This window comes from Diuraphis noxia, unplaced genomic scaffold (assembly GCF_037042655.1).
Source record: "Diuraphis noxia isolate RWA-SAM2 unplaced genomic scaffold, SU_Dnox_SAM2 contig0005, whole genome shotgun sequence".
Classification (NCBI taxonomy): domain Eukaryota; kingdom Metazoa; phylum Arthropoda; class Insecta; order Hemiptera; family Aphididae; genus Diuraphis; species Diuraphis noxia.
This window is the reverse complement of record NW_028301715.1, coordinates 40,805,065-40,828,329: the sequence shown is the minus strand read 5'-3', so window position 1 is coordinate 40,828,329 and position 23,265 is coordinate 40,805,065. Positions and strand designations below refer to the sequence as shown.

General features: G+C 28.4%; 4 protein-coding genes across 6 annotated transcripts; 1 reads left to right on the top strand and 3 right to left on the bottom strand.

Moving 5' to 3' along the window:
* Positions 1-1,414: 1,414 nt before the first annotated feature.
* Positions 1,415-16,441, top strand: LOC107173453 (glutamyl aminopeptidase). 3 transcript variants are annotated; one of them, XM_015523997.2, is made up of 16 exons: positions 1,415-1,568; positions 2,628-2,877; positions 11,348-11,875; positions 11,936-12,197; positions 12,301-12,471; positions 12,584-12,681; positions 12,748-12,882; positions 12,943-13,104; positions 13,182-13,404; positions 13,464-13,588; positions 13,649-13,852; positions 14,819-15,038; positions 15,124-15,253; positions 15,311-15,424; positions 15,511-15,619; positions 15,743-16,441. In XM_015523997.2, the coding sequence occupies exons 2-16, from the start codon at positions 2,710-2,712 to the stop codon at positions 15,884-15,886; spliced, it is 2,793 nt and encodes a 930-aa protein (XP_015379483.2). In that variant the 5' UTR covers positions 1,415-1,568; positions 2,628-2,709; the 3' UTR covers positions 15,887-16,441. The 3 variants fall into 3 exon arrangements, with proteins under 3 accessions (XP_015379483.2, XP_015379484.2, XP_015379485.2); XM_015523998.2 differs by lacking the exons at positions 1,415-1,568; positions 2,628-2,877 and adding an exon at positions 10,898-11,172; XM_015523999.2 differs by lacking the exons at positions 1,415-1,568; positions 2,628-2,877 and adding an exon at positions 10,898-11,257.
* Positions 16,442-16,798: 357 nt separating this feature from the next.
* PIG-P (phosphatidylinositol glycan anchor biosynthesis class P) lies at positions 16,799-17,284 on the bottom strand. Its single transcript, XM_015524004.2, has one exon. It carries the CDS (start codon positions 17,282-17,284, stop codon positions 16,874-16,876), a length of 411 nt encoding a protein of 136 aa, XP_015379490.1. The 3' UTR covers positions 16,799-16,873.
* LOC107173455 (uncharacterized) lies at positions 17,226-19,643 on the bottom strand. Its single transcript, XM_015524001.2, has 3 exons — positions 19,481-19,643; positions 17,497-17,622; positions 17,226-17,403 (listed from the first exon to the last, which is right to left on the bottom strand). Exons 1-3 carry the CDS (start codon positions 19,528-19,530, stop codon positions 17,271-17,273), a joined length of 309 nt encoding a protein of 102 aa, XP_015379487.2. The 5' UTR covers positions 19,531-19,643; the 3' UTR covers positions 17,226-17,270.
* On the bottom strand, positions 17,711-19,458 carry LOC149055350 (complex I assembly factor ACAD9, mitochondrial-like). Its single transcript, XM_089228548.1, has one exon. It carries the CDS (start codon positions 19,419-19,421, stop codon positions 17,757-17,759), a length of 1,665 nt encoding a protein of 554 aa, XP_089084674.1. The 5' UTR covers positions 19,422-19,458; the 3' UTR covers positions 17,711-17,756.
* Positions 19,644-23,265: the final 3,622 nt, after the last annotated feature.

Sequence of the window (23,265 nt, the reverse complement as noted above, 5' to 3'; positions counted from 1 at the left end):
TACTAAATTGACTTCTATTGATTTGTAAATGTTGACTATACTTGATACTGCAACAGCGACACAGCGTATGAAACCCTTACACATTTACAGGCATTCAATTCGACATCAATAATAATAATATCATAATTAAATAACCTATAACAAAATAAGTATAGAAAACCAAATAATTCTTGAATCTTGATTTTAGGAATATGTATCCTTTCCCGCCGAATGATTGCTCTTAATTCTAATAAAGGTATATACAATGAATAATAATTATTATTAATTACTCATATTATTACCTATATATTTTAAAACTAGCAATTCTAACTCATACGATTTCTACACATTATAAAATGTTGATAAATTAATGTTAGTTTTCTACACCTGCTACTACGCAGGTATATAATTTTCAAATCATTACCATATAATATTATCTAAATCTATAATTATTCTGGATTCTAGCAGGAATATAAAGATAAAGAACCCAAAACTACTATTTTTAATTACAATTTAAATATAAAAATATATATGTAAATATCAACATATCAAAAATAGGAGTTTATATGTTATATCACTACTTATGTCTATCCTTAAATTGTATTAGAAATTTAAAATCCAAGAATTTAAATATTTTAAAATATCACTGCTCACCACAGGGTACAAAAATAACCGCATGCCCCTCTCACTACATATACATAAAAGATATTATGTAGTTTTCAAGCCCCTAAAACGTTTGTGCCCGGATATAACAGTACTCTCTGAACCTCTCATTTACACCACTGAAAATATGATCCTTACCATAAATCATGATTTTAAAATTTAATAAATATATTATTAGAATGAAAAATGGGATAAGCATGCTTAGTGAATCATTCTGTACACTTTTTAACAATTATCAGAATATAACTGAAAATCTATATAAATACATAATAATTGCATACAACAACAATTATATATTATCTTCTGCTTATACGTCAATATAGATATTAGATATTATTACTATCTATTATTATACAATATAAATAATCAAATGTTTGGTTTGTTTCAATAATAGCAATAATTTTAATGATTTAATTTCATAAATAAACTACATCATCAAACATATGATAAATATATTTATTCGTAATTCGTTATTAAAAAAAATAATATCGGGTGTAAAACATAATAAATTGTGTATTTTACAAATATTGCTTATTAATGCCTTATACATAAATACATAAGTCCAAATTATATATATTATTGCGGAGTTAGTATATGGTAATAATTTCTAAATGACTTAAAATTTGTATCTTGAAATATTATTTTACCATCGTTTGTATACAATTTAATGATTGGAATTTTTCAATTTGACCATGACCAGCAATTAAGGTCAAATAATAAATTGGTTGGAAATTAGTTTCACTTTCTTGAATTACCTACATCAATAAGTTAACTTATGGTGTCTGTGTCTCACTCTCTGCATACGTTCTTTAGGCTATTAATCATTCATCTAAAAAACAGACAGTTTTTGATCATTTTTATTTTATCTTGAGTATTATAGTCGTCTGGAACATTACACTCAAAGTGCAGAACCGGTGATTTACAAAGTACGTCATTTAACCAATATATTAATTATATTTATAAATAATATGTATTCTGCTCAGAAACATTAAATTAAAGTCTGTAGGTATATATTATGATCATGATCTGGTAAGATAAATGATTGGATTCTGTCTTTAAAAAAAATATTTATATACTTACCATCATGTGTCTAATATGTAAGTAGACAAGTTTAAATGTAATTTAATCATACAAAATATATATAATAAATTAATAACCATTTACTATATGATTGATGTGGATGTGGCATTTTTTAATTGTGTTAACTTAACCTATTCTAATAAATAATGATATTATATAAATTTAAAATCGTTTTTTAAAATTGTTATTAAATATAACGATAAAAGTACCTACATAATTTATATTTTAATCAAAGCACTTGTCACTTTATTTTTTTACCAATAATTATTTTTGCTCAGAGCTGTCGTGGTATTGCATAATTTTTCATTTTATAGATTCTACGTGCAATTAAAAATCTAAAAAGACGTTCGATTTAATGACTTCTTATAAAACATCACGCTGAGAGTTGGTTAGAGTACCTATAAAATAATATGCTTAATAAAATATATATCATAAAAAATTTGCAAGGAAAATAATGGCACCAAATACTGCAATAAGCACCTAGCTATTTTCGCTAATAATTATCGTATTATAAACAGCAAATTACATACAATATTAATTTTGAATTATTTATAGATATGGTAGTTTGGTCTAAATACTACATATATATTTTTTATTGAATGTATAACAATTAACAATGGAAATTTAAACTGTTCAGTTATAGACAGAATGATACCTGATGAGGAATTAACATAATAATATAAACCTATGAAAATATTTAATCCTGTAGAAATTGTAAGCCCATCACGTCAAATTAGGGTATTTACCTAAAGCTGTAATATATAGATTTTACCCAAATATATAGGTATATAACAGTAAAGTAAACATATATTTTTATGACACTTATTGGTGGATTTAATTAAGACATGCCTACACAATTTCGAATGGTTTAACCTTTCCATTAAAATGCATGTTTACATGTATAGGTTCATATAGGTTCACTGTTCATATATATATTCGTCATCTTGACGAATAATAATATATATAGCTAATTTGATCGGATCAAATATGATGCCTGTAATAAAATGGGTGTTTATACTTGTTTTGGCGGCCGTCACAGCCGTAACAATTATTACAATCATGATCAATCAAACAATAGAAACGGAAAGGATGCCAGAAGATGAAAAGCTTACAGAAATAACATCAGCTGGTCATTTGGTGGCCCCCTACAATTCGGTGAGTGTTTGGAATAATAATTATATGGAAATACTCAAATACGAATAACGAGCCACAGATATGTGAACATGTGATAACTGATAATAATAATATGATATGGTACCGATGGAATTCATAGAGAGATTTTTCAAATTGTCAGAGTTTTCATTCAAGTTCTCGTTTTCGTATGTTGTAACCTGTATAGGTACATCACATATCCAATAGCCAAATCAAAATAAATAATATACAAATAATAAGAAATAATAGGTATTGCTTTTTGAAAATTATATTACGTATGAATATAGTTTATGATTATATTTTATAGTATTACAAACTACAAACATACAACTATACATGCAGGGTGTCCCGTGAGGATATACCCATTAGTTATAGAGGGAGGGGTAGGGGGTGCTCGCCACCAGAACAAAAACCATTTTTTCGCCGTTTTATCTATAAACTAAAAAAATTATGAGATTAATGAAAATAAAATATTGAAAGGTCAAATTGTTCAGCAAAATAATCTCTACAGAGTAAGTATCTCTATTTTTTTCAAAAATAAGAAAATAATTTTTGTAACCTTTTTACCAAAAATGTAATTGAATTAAAAAATAAAATACATGAGAAGCACTTGTCTATGTGAGTCTATTAAAATACACCGATTTATGATATATTTATCATCTTAGGAGATATCACAATGGGTAAATGCTCGTGAGTCGTGGATCACCCTGTAATCTGTATATTACCATTATTATAGTAAGAATACTAATTACTAAACAGTAACTAACAATAAACCATACCAAAACATATATTTTAAGTCAATATAGTATCTACAGTGTCAATATGATTTTGTATTAGTATCTATCAGATACTGAAACTATTATCTATAAACCCGACCTAACCTTCTGAGCTTCTGACCTTTTTCTGGCAATAGTTTCAACAGTGATCACAATATTTTAGTAGAAAAAGATGGTTGGTAAGTACCTAGATATAAACGGAGATAGAAGAAGGAGAGGTTATCCAAATCGACGAATCGATTTCCAAGGAAAAATAAAAATACTATAGAGGTGGTCTTCATTGTGATCTAACTGTGAAGATAAATAATAAATTTCTAGATTTATCAGAGAGCAAATAGAATATACCTAAAATTGAAGAGTGTTACCATTAATTAACCAAGAAAATAATGTTCAAGGCCTTACTGCATGCCCCTAGCCACTATTTGGGTTAATGGATTAAATTGTCCTTGTTCTGATGACATTTTAGTGAGATTTTTTTTGTATTTGTTGTAATGCAAAAGTATTATAATACTATACACATATAGCTACATAATCACAACTATATGTATACATTGCTTCACTAGACATTTTGATGATGAATGACATTTTTGAATTTAGCTAATTATATATACCTATGTCCTATATAGATTAGATTTATGATGAATAGACTGCACTTTAAATTATATACAATTATTGCAAGCTTTCGGAGGAACTTTAAATTTCGTAACAAAAAACTTATACCTAGAAGAATACAAGATTAAAACTAAAAAAGCAGATAACTTATTAATGTCACAAGTTAATATTTATAAAGTACCTACCTACGTCCAGTATTCACTGGTTATCAATAAACTCACCAAAAACGTTTGAACGTAAAAATAAAATTAAAGCCTACGATACACATCTACATATACGTTATATATATAACGATATGCATTTATATCCATACCTTGTAGGTATATTATATTATATAGGTATACCATACAGGATGATTTACTATAACCATGCTCAATCCCATTTTTTCTGTTAATAATGAATTTCTTCAAATTCTTTTAGTCTTTTTTCTCAAAGACTATTTTTTCAAATTCTTGAATTTTTTGCACAAATTAAGTACCTAGTGTCTTGTGGTGGCAAAAACTTCAGTTTTTCAAATGAGAACCCCCCAAAATAGTAAATACGCATATCATAACTTTTGAATGACAGCAAAAAGAATAATTTGTAATTTAATTCTATAAACATTCCGTTTATTTGACGAGCTATTATACCAATATACCATGAATATTTAAAATGGTTTAACTTCGTTATAATCAAAGCTTTATTCGTCGTACATATTCTTTATACGATTTAAGGGTGACAATATAATCAATAGTAAAAAAAAACTAAATTACAGTTTAAAGTAAAGGTTTTAATGATATGAATTTCGTGCAGCCCTCACATTTATTTTAGTTTTGTTTTTAATATGTCGAAGTTTATAATCCTATCCGTATACTAATATGTAACTGCCTATTCTAATTTAATCAATAATATTTATTTTATCATGAGTGGCCGTGTAGGTACCCACATACCACACGAATAAATTTAAATGACCTACCTACCATTTTACCATTTATTATAATATTATTATATACTACCTACGACCTATACCTATATCTTTATTTACCAATAGGCAATAGTAACTACTTGGCTACCTATGTTATATATAGCAGGGGTGGCCACTAATCTTAATTTTGGAAGCCATAAATTTATTAAGTTAATTCGAAGTCAGCCACATTGTTAAAATACGTTTATTAAATTAAGATACATTAAGGAATTTAATAATAGTACCTACCTACTGTCAATTTCGAATATAATAATTTTAATTATTTTAGAGTTAAAACTATCAACTATAAAATTAATAATAATTAGTAACTTGATCGTAGATATATTATAGTAATTGCGAGTGTCAAAGATTAGAATTAAAGGTAAGTAGACCTATAGGCTATAATTAAACCAAACTTAATCTAATCAAATTCTACACCCCAAAATTACTACGGTGGCATGGTCAGCGACGATAATAAACTGTCTGACTGTAGAAGAAAACCCGTATATTGGGCTAAGAGGTGAAAAAAGGGTGCTAACAGAGGTTTTACTGAACTTCTTAAGCCTTTTTTTTTCTGTTGAAATCTAGAAAATTAACAACACCCCGAAATTATAACAAACTCTGGAAGTAATAGGCCCAAATATTTGAATATTGTCAGACTGTTATTGATAAAACGAATAAAATTACACAATGATAAACTAAAATCGACTATCGTTGTAAGATTATTAGTTATTATACTGAGTATATTTTAACCGTTATCTATCTATATGTATAAAACTATAAAAGTATACTGCTAGCAAAATCACAGGAAACGAATTTGACACACAGTTTGAGACCTATAATAGACAGAATTTTTTACGGGCTACGAAGTGCACGCGTTCAGCTAGTATTATATAATTAAAATAAACCTATTATAATCGAACCTAAATTTTCTACTATATTATACTCATTATACAATACAATATATCTAATTCATTAATTTATTGCTAATCTATTATTGTTGCTCTCACTGCTCTCGGCACAATTAATTTGCAGTATCTACCTATCCATATACATATATGATATATCTATGGATTAAGTAGTCAACAATTAAATTAGATAGTTAGGCCAGGGACGTATAAGGTACCTAGGTGTCATTTTATTATATCATATACGTAGGTAATTAATATTTAACAGCATACAGCCGCTGGTTTTGCCACATTTATTCTATGATAATTTTCCTATAGGCTATAATAATGGTAGGTACTACCTATGCTATATTCAAACATTTCTAAAGATAATTCAAAATGAAATCAATGAACTAAATTAATCTTACTTGTTTGTATCAATGTGACTTTTACTTTACTTTTTCTTTGTACTTCTGTATACTTTAGACAATACTTATAGAGTTATAGTAGGCATAGGCGCCGACTCCGCGGGGGCAAAGGGGGCGATCGCCCCCGTACATTGATTTAACGGGGGCATAAGTATTATTTCGCCCCCGTGCCCCGTTGTGTACAATAATAATTATTTGGTTAAAATACCAGATTATAACATGAAAATATTCATTAGAACATCGACGATTGTATATTTGTATATTACCTAAATATGATCCATAAATACTATAGATCGCTTGACGCTCACTACTATTTGGTTTTATATTTTGTCTAAAAATACATCTATAATTTCAATTTTTCCCGAAATATAGAGACGGAACTGATTTTATTACCATTATAGTATATAAACTAAAAATTTTCAATTCAAATCATATTATTTATAAATTATAAACAAATATATTTATAGCACCCTAGAGGAGTATTAAAATAGAGTTAAGGGACAATTTGGTAATTACTCCTCCCGGTAAGCAAACTACAGCATACTATAGAATTTTTTTTCATTTAATAGAAGAGTTTGCCCCCGCGCTAATATCTAAAAGTCGGCGCCTCTGATACCTATAGTAGGTATATAATATGTTACCGTAAATGCCCGAACACCATGGGCGCAACTAGGGGGGGGGGCTTGGGAGTGCTTAGCACTCCCAAAATCAAAATTAGCACTCCCAAATTTTCTGTACCGATTTTTTACATTATCGGTGACAGTAACACTTCTGATTTTAAAACAAGGGGGGGGGGGGTTCTCGTATTGTGCTTTAGATTTTAGCACTCCCATAAATTTTACCCTAGTTGCGCCCATGCCGAACACTAGGTAAACCTAATCAATACACGACACATAACATTTAAGCGATAATAAGCTACATAAAAATTATAACTATTAACTATATATTATTGAAACAAACTACTGATAGTTATTTAAATTTTTATACAAAATAAAAATGCATTTGAAAACAGAAATTATTATTTATTTGTTCATAAAAATTAGTAAAATTGGCGGGTTGTTAGAAATAATTATTTATTTGCACATGTTGTACTGTTATGGCATTTTAAATACATTTTTATTTTGAATAAAGATTTAAATAACTGTCATTAGTTTGTTTCAATAATATATAGTTATAATTTTTACGCAGCTTATACATAGGCGCACATAGGGGGGTGCTTGGGGGTGCTCAGCACTCCCAGATTTAAAATTAGCACCGCATTAACTATTTAAAATATTTATTACATAGTTATATCTTTTAAAATATTATTATATAAATGTGTTTATCAGGATATTTTGAAAATATCAACAGTTAGTTTATCAGCAGAAATGCTGGTCTTAAAGAATAGTCTACCAGCCAGCTTTATACCTATTTGAATAAATGAAAAATCAATGTTATAAAAGTTCGTTTCCAAATGTCTATAAGCTATTTCAAGTGGAAATGACAATTCCAATTTCTTCTTCAACGTGTGAACGCTCCTTCTCAGCTATGCGTAGATTGAAAAACTGGTTACGCACCAATATGGGCCAAGAAAGATAGACAGATTTACCAAGCTATCTACACTTAGCATTGAGAGAGATCTTACCAATAAAACAGAGGGGGGAATTATATTGCGAAAATTTGCAATATCAAACAGAAAATTAAATCTTGTCTAACATTAATAATTAATGATTACATGTTATTATAACTTGTAATATAATTACCTACTTTTAAATATTTATTTTATTTTTTTTTTATACAAATTTATAATTATCGCAATGCAATTATTATAGTATTAGGGTGGTGTGGGGGACTTTGCTCCCCACGGGTCTGTGTACTATAAATTATTTCAGCACCCCCTAAATTCATACCTTATGTGCGCCTATGAGCTTATAGCATAAAATATGTTGTATAATGTTTATCGAATATTGATCATATTTTACTAAGTCAATTTGTATATCCTATGATGTACACAACATGTTTAGTAAAAGCCCGAATAAAATTAAGAATTTCAGCATTTACTGAGTACAAACAGTAAAACCACTAAAACCTAACATTAACTAGTAAAACCTAGGTTTACCTAGTGATCGAGCATTTACGGTAACATATTATACTCATATACATAGTAGCTGTCGTCACTCGAAAGCTGTACCTATTATTTTTTAAGTAGGGTCCATTGTCCGTAGTTTGTGACCCACTATATCACTATAGAGAGCGGATTTTTAGGTTTTTATAACATAATATTATATTTATTCACTTAATGGGGCTGAAAAATGTGGAAAACTTGTATCCAGACATCCAGTACAGAGTTTTTAGAAAAAAATTACTTTGCATAATATACAAAAGTATATCTTGAAGAATATTTAGCTATTCAGCATATAATTCAATGTTTTTTATTTTGAGCCTTGTCCAATTGTCAATAAGCTTTTTTTATTGCAAAATACTTAAAAAATACAATATAAGCGCATAACTGCATAAGATTTATTTTTTTCATATACATTACACATATGATATTGTTTACAATATTGTATTTAATTTTAAGTCTTTAAGGAAGATAAGATGATGATTAGCTGTTGATGTGTGTTGTCCTGGTTGAGTGCTCTCATGCAACTGCAGAATACTTGAAAGTTGAAATTCCTGTTCTTGTCTCATAATATGTACGAAATTCGGTTTTAATTTATAACGAGTTTCATCGTAAGTGTGGTACCACAACTGGACGCTGACAAACCGGTACATTTATGGGGAGGAAAATCCCTCTTTCCAGTTGTTAGTCGCTTAACCACCGTAAACTATGTAGCTACATATTTAATAAGAGGTGGGTGAGGTGGGTTGGCAATGAAATTTTTTTATGCTACTTAGGAATATTTTAATAGGATAATAGCAATTATGTTAATAGATAAAAATTTGTTGTCGGCGAGTGGTTATTTCTTAATATGTTATGCTACATCTTTATTTTTAAGGATAGCCGCCACTACTTGTACTTTTGCTGTCCAAATTTCGTTTTTATTGGGTAATTATATAGATTGTTGGTTTTGGATTTTTACTGGCCATCTCATATTTAAGGCAAAATTATTATCAAACACTTAAGTATAGGTATCTATAGTGTCAACTTCTGCGACAGAATACAATGTTAGCTCCTATAATATGGTATATAAGCATTTATTAAATAATTGTCGATTAAGGGGATATATAGGTAATTTAAAAAAAGATGGCCATATATTTATTTTTTTTATTAGTATTATATATTTATATTTATGATACATTATTACATATTCAAAAACATATTAATTAAAAACAATAATAGGGTTGAAAAAAAACATATTATTGTAACTTCTTATTTTCGAAATTCTTATTACTACTATGAAAACAATTTATGACTAGCCGCCAATTTGAGATGGAAAAACGGGAAGCAGGAGTACCATCCATTTTCGCCGAAGCCCTTCAGCCAGCCAACATCCAGAACACGATTTTATTGATAACCGACATAACCAATTCTAATTTAATCAAACATCTATAAAATAATTGTATATTTATATTAAGCAACTTCATTCCAATGTAACTCTATAAATCTGTAGTAGCCAATGGCCTTGATGCCGAGGCTTTTATTAATAAAAAAAAAAAAAAAAATTATGACTAATCTTGTAATAAACTGTAAAGCTATTTACTAAAAAAAAATATTTTATTGAAAATTCCAAAATTTTAAATATTTATGAATACCTAGCTCAAAATATTTTGAAAATTATAAAATTTATATGAAATAGGAAATAGGAACCACTTAGGTAGGTATATAAATGTTTGGTAAACATAATTTTTAAATATCTATGGTTTTTTGTTTTCGAATTACCCTTTTTATAAAAATGGCGAATTAAATAATAATTATGATTTTATTTTAAATTTTCCAAATAGCTAATTTTAGGTGCTTATTGAATCATTCAATTCAATTTGAATGGATTCAAAACCTCTTGATAAATGAAAAAAATATTTTTTTTTTACTCTTTTAGAAACATTACATTTTTTATCTCGGACAGGTGAAAAGGTCTGTTGTATAGGAGATTACAATATCTTTTATGTTGAGGTAAATAGGTTATTCGTATAGGAACTTACATTTATTCAGTAATTCACTGAATAAACAACATAGTTATTCATAATAACTATGACATATTGTAGAACAAAATACAACAGTCAAGTTATTGCAGCATGCTTATGATACTTTCTTATACCTACATAGACATATAGTATCATTGTTATGAAGTTAACTATAAAAAAAAAATATACGCACTTTAGTGATCAATTTATATTTGATATGATATCAAAACTTTCTATAGATGAATTTATATACTGATTGCATAGGTAACGCCCATTAGGCTTTGATTTATTTTGTAATTTGTTACAGTTAGTACTTACTACTTAGTAGTTACTACTTATAAACTGTAAATTGTAACTTGAAAGAAGTAAAAGTCTTTTTAATTAATTTAAATATAATTGTCTTGAAATTTAAAAAAATTTCAACTTTTCAGAGTTAAAAAGTGCTCTCCAGTGCTCCAGAGCTTAGATTTTTATACATTTACTTTAATTTCTGTAGTTGAGATTGGTCTGTTTTTTATTTTTACTACATGATCCGTAAAGCTATGGCAGTAAGTTTGACCTGATTAACCATTTTTTTTTTCTTTTAAATAAATAAAATTATCATTCTTAAAATAGGTAATATACAATAAACTGGTATGTAAATGAATAAAAAAATGAACTATTACTGTACTTGGGTAAACTTATTTTATTATACTTAAAGCATTTAGATAATTTTTTGTTTAGAGTATAATGGCAGCAAAACCGTGGGAATCTACACATCGTTTATCCCCGTACATTCGTCCACAACAGTACTTCATTAATCTGTATCCAAATCTTGAACAAGGTTCATTTGTTGGTTCTGTTGATATAACAATAATATTAGACACTGCTCAAAGTTACATAAAGCTACACTCAAAAGGATTGAATATCAAAGAAACTAAACTCAATTCCAGTTCTGTAACAGCGTTCTCATATCCAGAACATGAATTTTGGGTTGTAGTACCTAACGAAGACTTAAGTGCTGGAGAATACAAATTACACCTTTCATTTGAAGGTAGTTTATTGAACAAAATTGTCGGATTTTATCGAAGTGTTTATACAGATTCAAAGAGCAATGAACAACATTATATTGCTACTTCTAAATTTGAACCAACTTATGCGCGGTTGGCGTTTCCATGTTTTGATGAGCCTCAGTTGAAATCAAAATTTAAAATAAGTTTAACTCGACCATCTGGTCATAACTACATTGCATTATCCAATATGAATCAAGAGGTAATTATAAAATAATTTTGAATTCAAATTTTTTACTATCAAGTAATATTTTTGTTTTAGTCTGAAGAGATTAATGTTCCTGCGAATGGATTGACTACAGTCCATTTTGCCAACACCGTTCCAATGTCTACTTACCTGGCTTGTTTCATTGTATGTGATTTTCAATCACTTGAATCTGTAAAAGCGGATCAAGGGTTTCCGTTAACGGTTTATGCTAGAAGTGGTCAATCTGAAAATATGAAATATGCTCAACAAGTAGGTCTTAAGGCAATTAACTTTTATGTGAATTATTTTGGAATTCAATACCCATTACCAAAATTAGGTATGTATTTATAAAAACTTATTTTTAAATTTCACATGATTTTATATTGCTATTATTTACATTATGATTATGATTTAATAATTTATTCAATTTATTGATACAGATTTGATTGCAATCCCAGATTTTGTTTCTGGTGCCATGGAACATTGGGGTCTTATAACATTTCGTGAAACTAGTGTTTTATATAAAGAAGGTATAAGTTCTAGTTCTAACCAAGAACAAGTAGCTTTGACTGTTGCTCATGAATTAGCTCATATGTGGTTTGGAAATCTTGGTATGTAAATGCATACAAAAATAAGTACTTATAAAAGATTTAACATATAGCTCAAATTGAAACAAAAATACATCCAAATTGCAAATAATTATATTTCACTATTTTTTTTCAGCTACTATGAAATGGTGGAATGACTTATGGCTTAACGAAGGATTTGCTTCTTACATGGAATTTAAAGCTTTGCAAGTTGTCCACCCTGATTGGGATGTTGTATGTATCTGCTATATCTGCTTTTTGTTAGCCATTATTCTTTGTAATAATAAATTATTTTATTAGGACACATTGTTTCTAATTCATTGCCTACAATCAGTGCAATATTTAGATAATAAACTTAGTTCTCATGCTATAGTGCAAGATGTTTCTCATCCAGATCAAATAACTGAAATTTTTGATGTAATATCATATAATAAAGTAAGTTTGTTTGTTTCCAATGTTTGATGTTATTTCTAAAATATGAATTTGATTTTTTAGGGTTCTTCTGTTATACGAATGTTAGAAGGAATGTTGGGTGAAGAAGTATTCAGAGTTGGAGTGAGCGCATATTTAAAACGTTTTGCATTTAACAATGCTGAAACTGATGATTTATGGGCAGAATTACAAAATGCTACTCAAGATACAGTCGATGTTAAAAAGGTAAAAATGATTTATTAGTTTGTATACATATTATAATATTTAACTTGTTATAAATATTTGTATTTAAATAATAATAGCTCATGGATACATGGACAAGACAAGCAGGGTTCCCAGTAGTATCGGCTATACGGAATGGAACTAAACTTACTTTAAAGCAGCAAAGATTTTTGTCCGACCCAAATTCTGATTCTTCGTCTGAATCATCTCCATATAATTACAAATGGGAAATTCCTATCACTTATACCACTTCAAACAACAATACTGTACATAAGTTTTGGTTTAGCAAAGATGAGGATTCAAGTAAGTACTATGGTTTTTGAATATTTTAATTGATTTTAATAAAAATATTTATTTAAAAGTTACAATTGACATACCCGATGCTGAATGGATAAAACTTAATCATAGACAAGTTGGATATTACATCATAAACTATTCAGAGAGTGATTGGGGTTTACTTAACAATTTATTAGAAAAAAATGTTGATGTGAGTATTTGGATAATATTTTTTAGCCATATTAATACATTTTAAATTTTAAATTTAAAGGCATTAAGTGCGGCTGACCGTTCAAATCTTATTCATGATGCCTTTAGTTTGGCCAAAGCTAACTACTTACCATATGGCATTGCGTTAAACATGACAAAGTATTTATCTTCAGAACATCATTTCGTTCCTTGGGATGTAGCTGCTACTAACTTAAATACATTATGGCACAACTTATATCAACGTGCAGCACATAAAAATCTTGAAGTAATAAATTATGAGATTATTTAAAAACTAATAATTACATCTCATGGTCAAATATGTTAGATCAGTGATTTGCCTAGCATTATGAAGTTATCTATTACTACGTTTATATGATAGCGTTAAAATGCTCACACTATGTAGTTTAGAAGTTAAAACAGATTTAATTTCAAGCCATTTTAATGCCATCATATAAACGTAGAATATCAATGTTTATTGCTAATACCACAGTTTAAGTAAACCTTAATTCCATCATATTAATAGTCTTGGAAAAATAATTTTTGAATAACGACAATAATAATGGTGAATTTACGATACATTTAAAGTTCGTAAATAATTTTAAAAAAAAACTAAACCATGAAATGTTTCTTACCAAAATCTTTATAGAAAAACTAATAATTGCTATGATAATTGACATTATTCAATGCTATTGTAATTATTTCCATGATTATCTTTGAATTTAAATTAATAAATAATAAAAAAAAAAAAATTGGACAACAAATATTTAATATTGGAACCATTACATTTGGTGAACTTAAGTTAATAAAACGAAACCTGTTAAGATAGCCCATTGAAGAATCATAAATAAAACATAAAAACTTAAATTTTATTTGTGTTCATAAAACATTGATATATTATTATCATAATTTTGTTCATACTTATTTAAACTTTTGATGAAATTCTTAAAAATTAATATTTTTTTGTACGCTGTTACATAGATTATTATTTTCCATAAACAGTTTTTTTAAATTTTTAAATATAAAATCTAGATTTTAGCTATTTTATATGTTATATCATGGTCCCTTCACACAATTTTGTGGTTTAAAGTTATTAGCAATCATAATATAATTTTAATTTTTTTACCCACATTCACCACGTTTTGATAATTATACCTTAAAAAATTAGTCATTTAATGAATTTAACAATTTTATGAATTTGGTTTGACGAATATAATTATTTTGTTTATTAAAGAAATATGTACAACATTTATTGGGAAGTATAAAAGAAGATTTTTGGAATGATTCAAGCGATAGAAACTTCTTACAACGTAAACTTCAAGGAGTTATTCTCAATTTGGGGTGTTTATACGGTTTACCAAGCTATCAAACTAAAGTATATGAATTATTTAAACGATTTCTGGATGATAAGATCCAGCCAAATCCAGATATTAGATACACAGTTTATTATTATGGTTAGTTAAATTTTAAATATTGTATAGAAATAAATAGGTGATCAATTATTATTTAAAAATTTAAGTTTTTTTTAAATGTTTTTAGGAATGTCTCAAGGTAATGAAAGTGAATGGAATAGACTGTGGGATTTATTCTTAATTGAGCAAGAACCTCAAGAAAAAATAAAACTTATGGTGGCATTAACTGCCTCAAAAGATACATCAATATTAACTAGGTAAATTGTGCACTTAATTTTATTTATTTGAAATAAAAATATTTAATTGTTTTCTAGACTACTGCAATATGCAAAAAATGAGAGCTATGTTCGTTCCCAAGATTATTTTATTATCATATCTCAGATAAGCCGAAATCCTGTTGGAACTCAATTGGTGTGGGACTTCTTGAGGTATATAATATATTTTGATTGAATTTAAAAAAAAATAGGTATATGGAAATTTTTAATGTAATGTTATAACGCAATTGTTATATTAGGGATGAATGGCAGTACTTGGTTGACCGTTTTTCTCTGAACGATCGGGGATTTGGAAAACTTATTCCTTCAGTTTGTGCTCAATTCAATACACACCAACGCCTTGAAGAAGTAAATGCTTCTTATTCTTAGACAAAATTTAATTCTTTGCAATATAATTTCATTTAAAAATCAATAGGAAATTTCTAATATACTTTATATTCATTATATATATGTAATATGTATATTTTGTAGATGAAAGTATTTTTTGATAAATACCCAGAAGCTGGAGCTGGAAAAGCTGGTCGAAAAACTGCACTAGAAGTTGTATCTAATAACATCAAATGGTTAGAAAATCATGAAGCTGTCATTACTAATTGGTTAATTAATTCCATATAATTTTTTTTTTAACATAAATTTTATTGTTGAAAATTTACAGTTATTATCGGTTTTATTATTGTTTGAAATATCAATTTTTTATTATACAGGGTCCTATAAATTATCATTACAAAATTAACCTTTGTATTGTTTCTATGGCTAAATAACTAAAAAAAAAGTTAATAAGCTATGATTGTTCCTAATTGTATGTAACAGTGTACATTTTAATAAAATAAATGTTCAATAGGTATATTTATAAATAATTCTTTATATTCATTTACAATAAAAAACTAAAAAAAATTACCAAATATCAAAAGTTAATGTACTTGTTTTTAATTATATAAAACAATTGTAAATGATAATTTGAGACTAGTATGCTTAATTTTTCGGTAAAATCTTAAATTATTTATTTAATTTAAGGCTTAAGATTTAAAACTGATTTGGAGTTAATCTTAATAGACGATAGATACCTACATTTGTATTGTTGGTAGCGGTCATTTCCCACCATTTAATTTTCAGTAGTACATTTCACTTATTTTTTTGAACATTGTTTTAAATAAAAATATTTGAAATATATTTAATGTCATTTTTTATAAATTTAGTTTTTTATAATGGAATTTTAGCAAATTGTATAACATTTATAAATATAGTTTTAATTAGTGATATTAAATCATGATTTTAATTTTCTTCAAAATTATAAATACTAAAATTAAATTGTTGATTTGTAATTATTCAGTATACACTATATGCACATTTGTTAGGTAGACTGATAATGTATGGAATTTTAAAATAATAAAATAAAATTTCAAAAGAGAACTTTTAATATTATAAAATACATAAAAGAATGATTATATATGAATACCAGCACTCAAATTCAATGGGTTGGCATGAGTGACATTTATCTTCATCTAATTCAAAATGATTAAACACATATTTACCGATACTTTTTTTATGTTTATTTGAACAATCAGAGAACATAATTGATTAATAATTAATAATAATGATAACTTAGTTTACATCTTTAGAATCTAAATATAATGTTTTACAAACTTCTGAAAGATCAAGATCAGAAACTGTTGGTATACCTCCAGGACGGACTTCATTGATTGTTTCGCGAGCATATGAATCTGTTAAGATACGAGGATCATTCATTGGTGGAACAAGCAGCATATTAATAGCTGGGTACAAAAGGGCAATGACCACAATGAAACAACATACCCACACAGGTATGGTAATTGCCCAGTACTTTTGTGGTAGGTATGTTAGACCAATATATTCCAACCAATGACTCGGTATGAATGCCCATGCCAAATAAACAACGAATGCGGTCTTAGAAGCTAAGTATAAGGCAAATCCATAATTGGCTCGACTTTCGGTTGGAGACGGTGTATTTTGACGAGGAGTTTCAGAAGTGATCATAGTCAGCTGATGGAGATTTAAGATCAAATTTTTGTATTACTTCAGATAAAACTTTAAGTATGTCTAATAAACTGTTAGAACTTGAACGCAAGGAATGAAGTTCTGCCGATTCAAGTGTTCTGAAAAAATTAATGTTTCTAACTACCTTTAAGTAAAAATAATAAGTTTATAATGCAAGGTAACACCACAAACTGTTAAATTGTAATACTTACACAATCACAAATTTTCCTGCAATATCACAAATTCTATTAATAGAACTATTTGGCTCTTTTTCTACTCTAAGAGCATGATAGATAGCCCTAGCGTGGTGGGGAGTTCCAGCATTAAATTTGTGAGTTCTGAGATATTATTATTTAGGAAAAAATTAATTTTTAACAGGTTATTAGGTAGTAACATTAACAATTAACATATTATAATACAATCAAATAAATTAGATATAAACATAACTATATTTGGTTTGATGAAAGATTAATTAAAAAATATTTCTTTTCAACGGATGTTCAAAGAAATAATTTTTCTCAACAAAACAATTTTGGCCAATGGTTTTATAATGTGGATCTACAACATTGTGTGGAGCATCTAGTATTTCAGTTACTTTTTGACTGCATTGTTCACGGACACTGTTGCAAAATACATTGGCAAAAATTAATTCTGTAGGATAGAGCTGTGCATTTGAACTAGAAAGTTTTTGCGATACTCTATGTAACACGGCCGCCATGGCAAACAAGTCCATAGCAATACTGTTAGCCCTAACGAGTATCATTTGGTAATAGCAAGTATCGGGACCAAGATTCACAAACATATTTTGAACACCAAATTGAAATCTGCTTAAACAATATTCTAAGTCCAATGCTTGTTTTTTGAGTGATGGATGCAAGTGCTTCTCAATATAATGATTCAATTTTGGTTTATTTTTCAGTGATCGTTGAATTTTCATGATATGACTTATTGTGTACTTGGGAAACATAAGTGGATTTCTTAATTGTTTCACATCTTCAGCCATAAACTGTCCAGCATACTGAATGCCAAGCAGAGCACCAACAATCTGTAGTAAATTTGATCTACCTTCGAATAATAGCGAGTTTTCAATGTATTTAAAAGACTTCTTGGATAGACCCAAGTCATTCAACAAAGTTAAGCAACTACGTGTTGTTTCACTAACAAACAATCGAGCGAGAATCGGCTCATAGTCACTTGTAGAGTCATAGGTATCTAATATCAGACTAGTAAATTCCAAAACACAGTCCATAGTATACAAATGGCTATTTAGCTTTCCTAATTTAATTAAACTTGATCGATCAGTGGTCTGGATATGTTGAGAGGCTTTTTGAACAATATTTTTTATCTCACCTAATGTAGCCGAAGAGGATTCTAATAAATCACCACTGAACAACATTGAAAAATATTTTAGGCCTTCGTTTTCAGATCCTAGTATACAATCGGCTTCAACATTATTGAATGTTACATTATAGTGATTTCCTTCGGTAGTAATTTTAATGCCACTGTGTTCTAACTTTTTAACCAAAAAGGCTGTGAAAAAATTTTGTCCACTCTCTGGACGATTGCATTCATCCATAGTTTTAGCAAGTACTAAAAACATATTGGCTCGTTCTCCATTCACAACCCACTGTTTTGAGCCATTAATTATCCATTTTCCATTTTTTTGGGAGGCTGTAGTCTCACTGTTTTGAACATCATATCCGTGTTTGCTTTCGTAAATACAGTATGATGCAATACATTTACCAGAAGCCAGTTGTGGTAAATAGTTACTCTTTTGTTCATCTGTACCAGTCGTATTAATGCATTTCACAACGCTACCATGAGCGATGCACTCTCTTAAGTCCGCAAAACTATTTCGTTTATAAGCTTCTGAAATAGAAGCTGAAGTCAGTTCTAAACCTCCAAATTCTTTGGGCACACAAACGCCGAAAAGTTTATCCAATTTCGGTAAATTGACTTGTTTTGTACTTCGGACAAATGCTGTTTTGACAAAATTTCCTATAAACAAACTTTTCGCAAAAGATGGAAGTTTTTGATCAACAGTATTCCCGAGAGGGTGGGACTTATTCGAAACAGCAGCGGCGGCTTGCGAATAATTTCGACATACAGAGCTAATCTTACATCTATACAATGACATGATTAATATATAAATAATATAATTTAAAGTAACTTATTATACTACAGAATTAAGGATACACGGAGTGCAGTTTATCTTCAACTGGACTTACTATAGTTTCAGAAGACATCGCAAATTAGACACAATAGTAAATTAGTGAGTTAGTGAGTAATCCGAAATTCTGTTGATTCTGAACAGTGAACACTAAAATCATTTTTATTTCGGTTTTGTTTTGTTAGGTTATGAGTATTTTCACCGACAATACGAATTTTAATTGATAATATTATCAATTGTAATTATAGATAATATTATCACAGAACTGTTCTGTGATATTATCTACAGTCGTGATAAAAACCAAAAAGTCTGATTCGAAAAATAAAATACTAACGACTAACCAATAACCATGGTGTAGTGATCTCTCACTAACCCGCCGCAGAGCATATTTTAAGTAATTTTCACTGGGTGGCACTTCAATAAAATTGTCTACTAGAGGAACATAGAAAGAAAATCAACTCTCCTATCTCAACAATTTTGATATAGGTTTATTAACTGTACTCTACTAAAAAATACATCTACAAGTTGTATAATATAGGTTTATTTATTGAGAATTTGAGATATTATTATTATATCAAAATAACCGATTTTTCAATGATAAAACTTTGATAAAATAAGTAGAACAGAGTATATATATTTCTATCAGTATCTGTATTTAAAAAAATACGTGTTAAAATTTAAAATTATATGTTTGAATCTACGGAAAAAAATGTTTGGATAAATTATTGATTCTGGTATAGCTCTGGGTCAGCCGGGTCAGGTAGTTTCCTTCTTTTCTCTTTAGATTACAGAAACTTAGCATTTTAATGACAGCTATATTATAATAGTATACACTAGGTATACAGTCAACAAACAGGATAAGATCATTATTATTTATTAATACTAAAATTCGTCCAATATGGGCTTTTATAGCAAATTACGGACCGATTGAAAAATATTTCTCGAAGGGCCGAGACTATCCAATCCGGCCCTGGACGAGTATAAGTATTTGATATTTCAATCACAGAACAATGCTATGAAATATGAATACTTCTAAACAATTGTATAAAAGTAGTACAAAATTTACCTATACAGTGTATGGTCGCCTCGCCTGTCTTTCATCAGGAGTACAGGACGAAAATTCAAAATATGTAGAAAATTAGAAATGTTGTAATATAGCACCTTATTCCCACCCAACCTTCAATTTACGGTGACGATCGACGACTTCCGAAGATATTGATAGCACTGTTAAAATTACGTGTACTATTTTCGTACTACATCAGTACAACTATATCTATTCGTATAATTTATTTTATCAATAGGTATATAATATAAACAATTCCGACAAAATAGTTGTGAGCATGTGACATGTTCTACATTCAATAAAATATTATTATTGTTTATTATATAGTATGGGATGAACTATACAAGAGTCGAAAGCTTAAAATAGTTTTATGTTCTTTATACATATATTATATACATAATAATTGACATTGGTACCTATCGGTCGTTATGAGAATGTATTATAGTCAGTGGCAGTGTGGCACGATCACCCACCAGTGGGTAGCATTAAAATATCACTGGGGGGCACTAGTGCCCCGTACTTTGTATGTTAAAATATGCCATGTCACTAAGACACTAACGCCTATATTTTGAGACTTTGAGTTCGACGACGTTGAATGGGATGACGAGCAGGTTTTTCAATGGAGAAGGTTACAGAGTTTATAAATAACACAACGTTAGAAATTTAAAAATTTTATTAAGTTAGAATAAAATATTATATAATTTTGAGGACAGAACGAAAAGTATCTGCCCGAGAAGTTAGTAATCTACTCACTACAAAAATTAATGGGGAGGAACTTAGTCTGGCCACGGCCCACGGGGGTCTGGTCTGTGGTCCTGTGGAGTGCGCAGACTGTACGACCAGGTAAGTTCTACATATGTGGAGATTGAACTAATTCTAATTCTGCTATGGGCGAAGTCCTGTATTTATGCAGAATTTGGACGGCTAAAGTATTACACGAATAGACTAGGAGGTGGATTAAAAGGTACCGATGTTGTTGTTATTGCCAAATCTAATTGAAAGTCGTTCATATTCGTAGTTACTTTATTAATTCTACGAATTGTAATTAGATTATGTTGTTTTTACAAGACTGGAAATACGAATTGAAGTATTGATTATTTATTGCTAATTGGTTTTTTGGTTATTGGTTACTACTGTATACGATAGATGATTTATATATCGCTACATTGACACATTGTAATCATATTATATTATATTATATTATTTAAAGTTTGTATTTTAGGACCAATATACCAATTGCGCTGTATGTATTTTACGGTTAGTGTGCCAATTGCACTCTTTATATTTTACTTAATATATTTCAAATGGGGCATATTTGACAAAAAAATTAACAATCAATTCTTATATCGAGAAATACAAATCTGTCGAAATTAGCAGAAAAGAATTTTTAAAGATTGTGAGTTATCATTATTGTAAAAATGTTTAAGTATGAATTATAATATTATTATGTACCTATTAATAGGTACTCCCAAAAAAATAATTTACGTGTTTATATATATTTTTATTATATTTATAATTACGATTTAATCTTGAATAATTGCCGATCAAACTTGTGAGTTGTGACCGGTTAGTGTACCTATTAATTTATTTTTATTATATATATATATATTTTTTTTTTTAATCAACATGTTATTATTATACCTCGTGGTGACCAAATTAATTATTTTATTGTAATTGCCATGTTATACTTATGATTATATTCTCCTTTCCTCGTAGTGTAAACTAACCAAATTATGTTATTCTAAATTGTAATTCCATGCTCAAATTAATATTTAAAAAATTATTATTATTCTTAAGACATGCAACATCATGATTACCTTAAACTCAAATATCTTATTACTTGATGATTTAACCACCTATTTACTTGTTATTATTAATATTATTTTATTTTAGTTTTCATTGATTAAACTGTGTAATTGCTACAAGTTCCATCGACTTGGGCTTAGGGTCAACACGTGGCTTTTAGGTCATGAGTTAAGTGATCCTTGATTCTACCACCCATGAATAGTTCAAAAATAGTAAAATACTAGAAATCTAACAATGTATTATACACTAATACTCGTAAAAAAATCAGTTAGTAACTAACTAAAAAGTTTTCCTTAGGTAATTTAAAATGTATAGAGTGCAATTGGTCTATTGACCCTAAAATTTTTAAAGCACAATTGGTCATATCGACCCTTAAATTTTTAGAGCGCAATTGATATATCGACCCTAAATAGTTTTGAGCGCAATTGGTACATAAAAAATTCATTTTAAGCGCAATTTATTGGTAAACTCCTTTTTAAATACACCCATTTAAGCTTTAGATCAGATCTTTTCCGGAGCTGCTTTCTTTTTAATCGAATTCAGCCATATTGTCCTGCTATGAATACCACGGTTCACGAGTAACATATACATATTAAATAATAAATTAATACTAATTATTCTCTTGAAAATCATTTTTTATAATTCTTTTGAACATAATGCAATATTTAAGCATTGTAAGGCGTACGCAACCAACCTAAAATGTATACTTTTTTATTAGGAATAATGAAAAATATTTTTAAAAATAAAAAATTGTTTTAAACATGAACATTGTAACTAATACTAGTTAGTAACTTCCACTTACCATACATAATTGGTGTTTATTTACCAAATGGCATTGCATTAAACATGACAAAATCTTTATCTTTGGACCATTATTAATAGTAAATTGCTTATTTATGAATGTCTCAGGTCAAGTCTTGAAGAAATAAATGTTAACTATTA

Bases quoted from the DNA above. Each gene is read 5' to 3' on its own strand.
- LOC107173455 (XM_015524001.2), bottom strand. From the start codon at position 19,530: ATGTCTTCTGAAACTATAGTAAGTCCAGTTGAAGATAAACTGCACTCC. The intron at 17,623-19,480 runs GTATCCTTAATT...ATAATATCTCAG, and splicing joins GAAGATAAACTGCACTCCGT to AACTCACAAATTTAATGCTG. The intron at 17,404-17,496 runs GTAAGTATTACA...TAATTTTTTCAG, and splicing joins GCAGGAAAATTTGTGATTGT to AACACTTGAATCGGCAGAAC.
- LOC107173453 (XM_015523997.2), top strand. From the start codon at position 2,710: ATGATGCCTGTAATAAAATGGGTGTTTATACTTGTTTTGGCGGCCGTC. The intron at 12,472-12,583 runs GTATGTAAATGC...ATTTTTTTTCAG, and splicing joins TATGTGGTTTGGAAATCTTG to CTACTATGAAATGGTGGAAT. The intron at 13,589-13,648 runs GTGAGTATTTGG...TTAAATTTAAAG, and splicing joins TATTAGAAAAAAATGTTGAT to GCATTAAGTGCGGCTGACCG.
- LOC149055350 (XM_089228548.1), bottom strand. From the start codon at position 19,421: ATGTCATTGTATAGATGTAAGATTAGCTCTGTATGTCGAAATTATTCG.
- PIG-P (XM_015524004.2), bottom strand. From the start codon at position 17,284: ATGATCACTTCTGAAACTCCTCGTCAAAATACACCGTCTCCAACCGAA.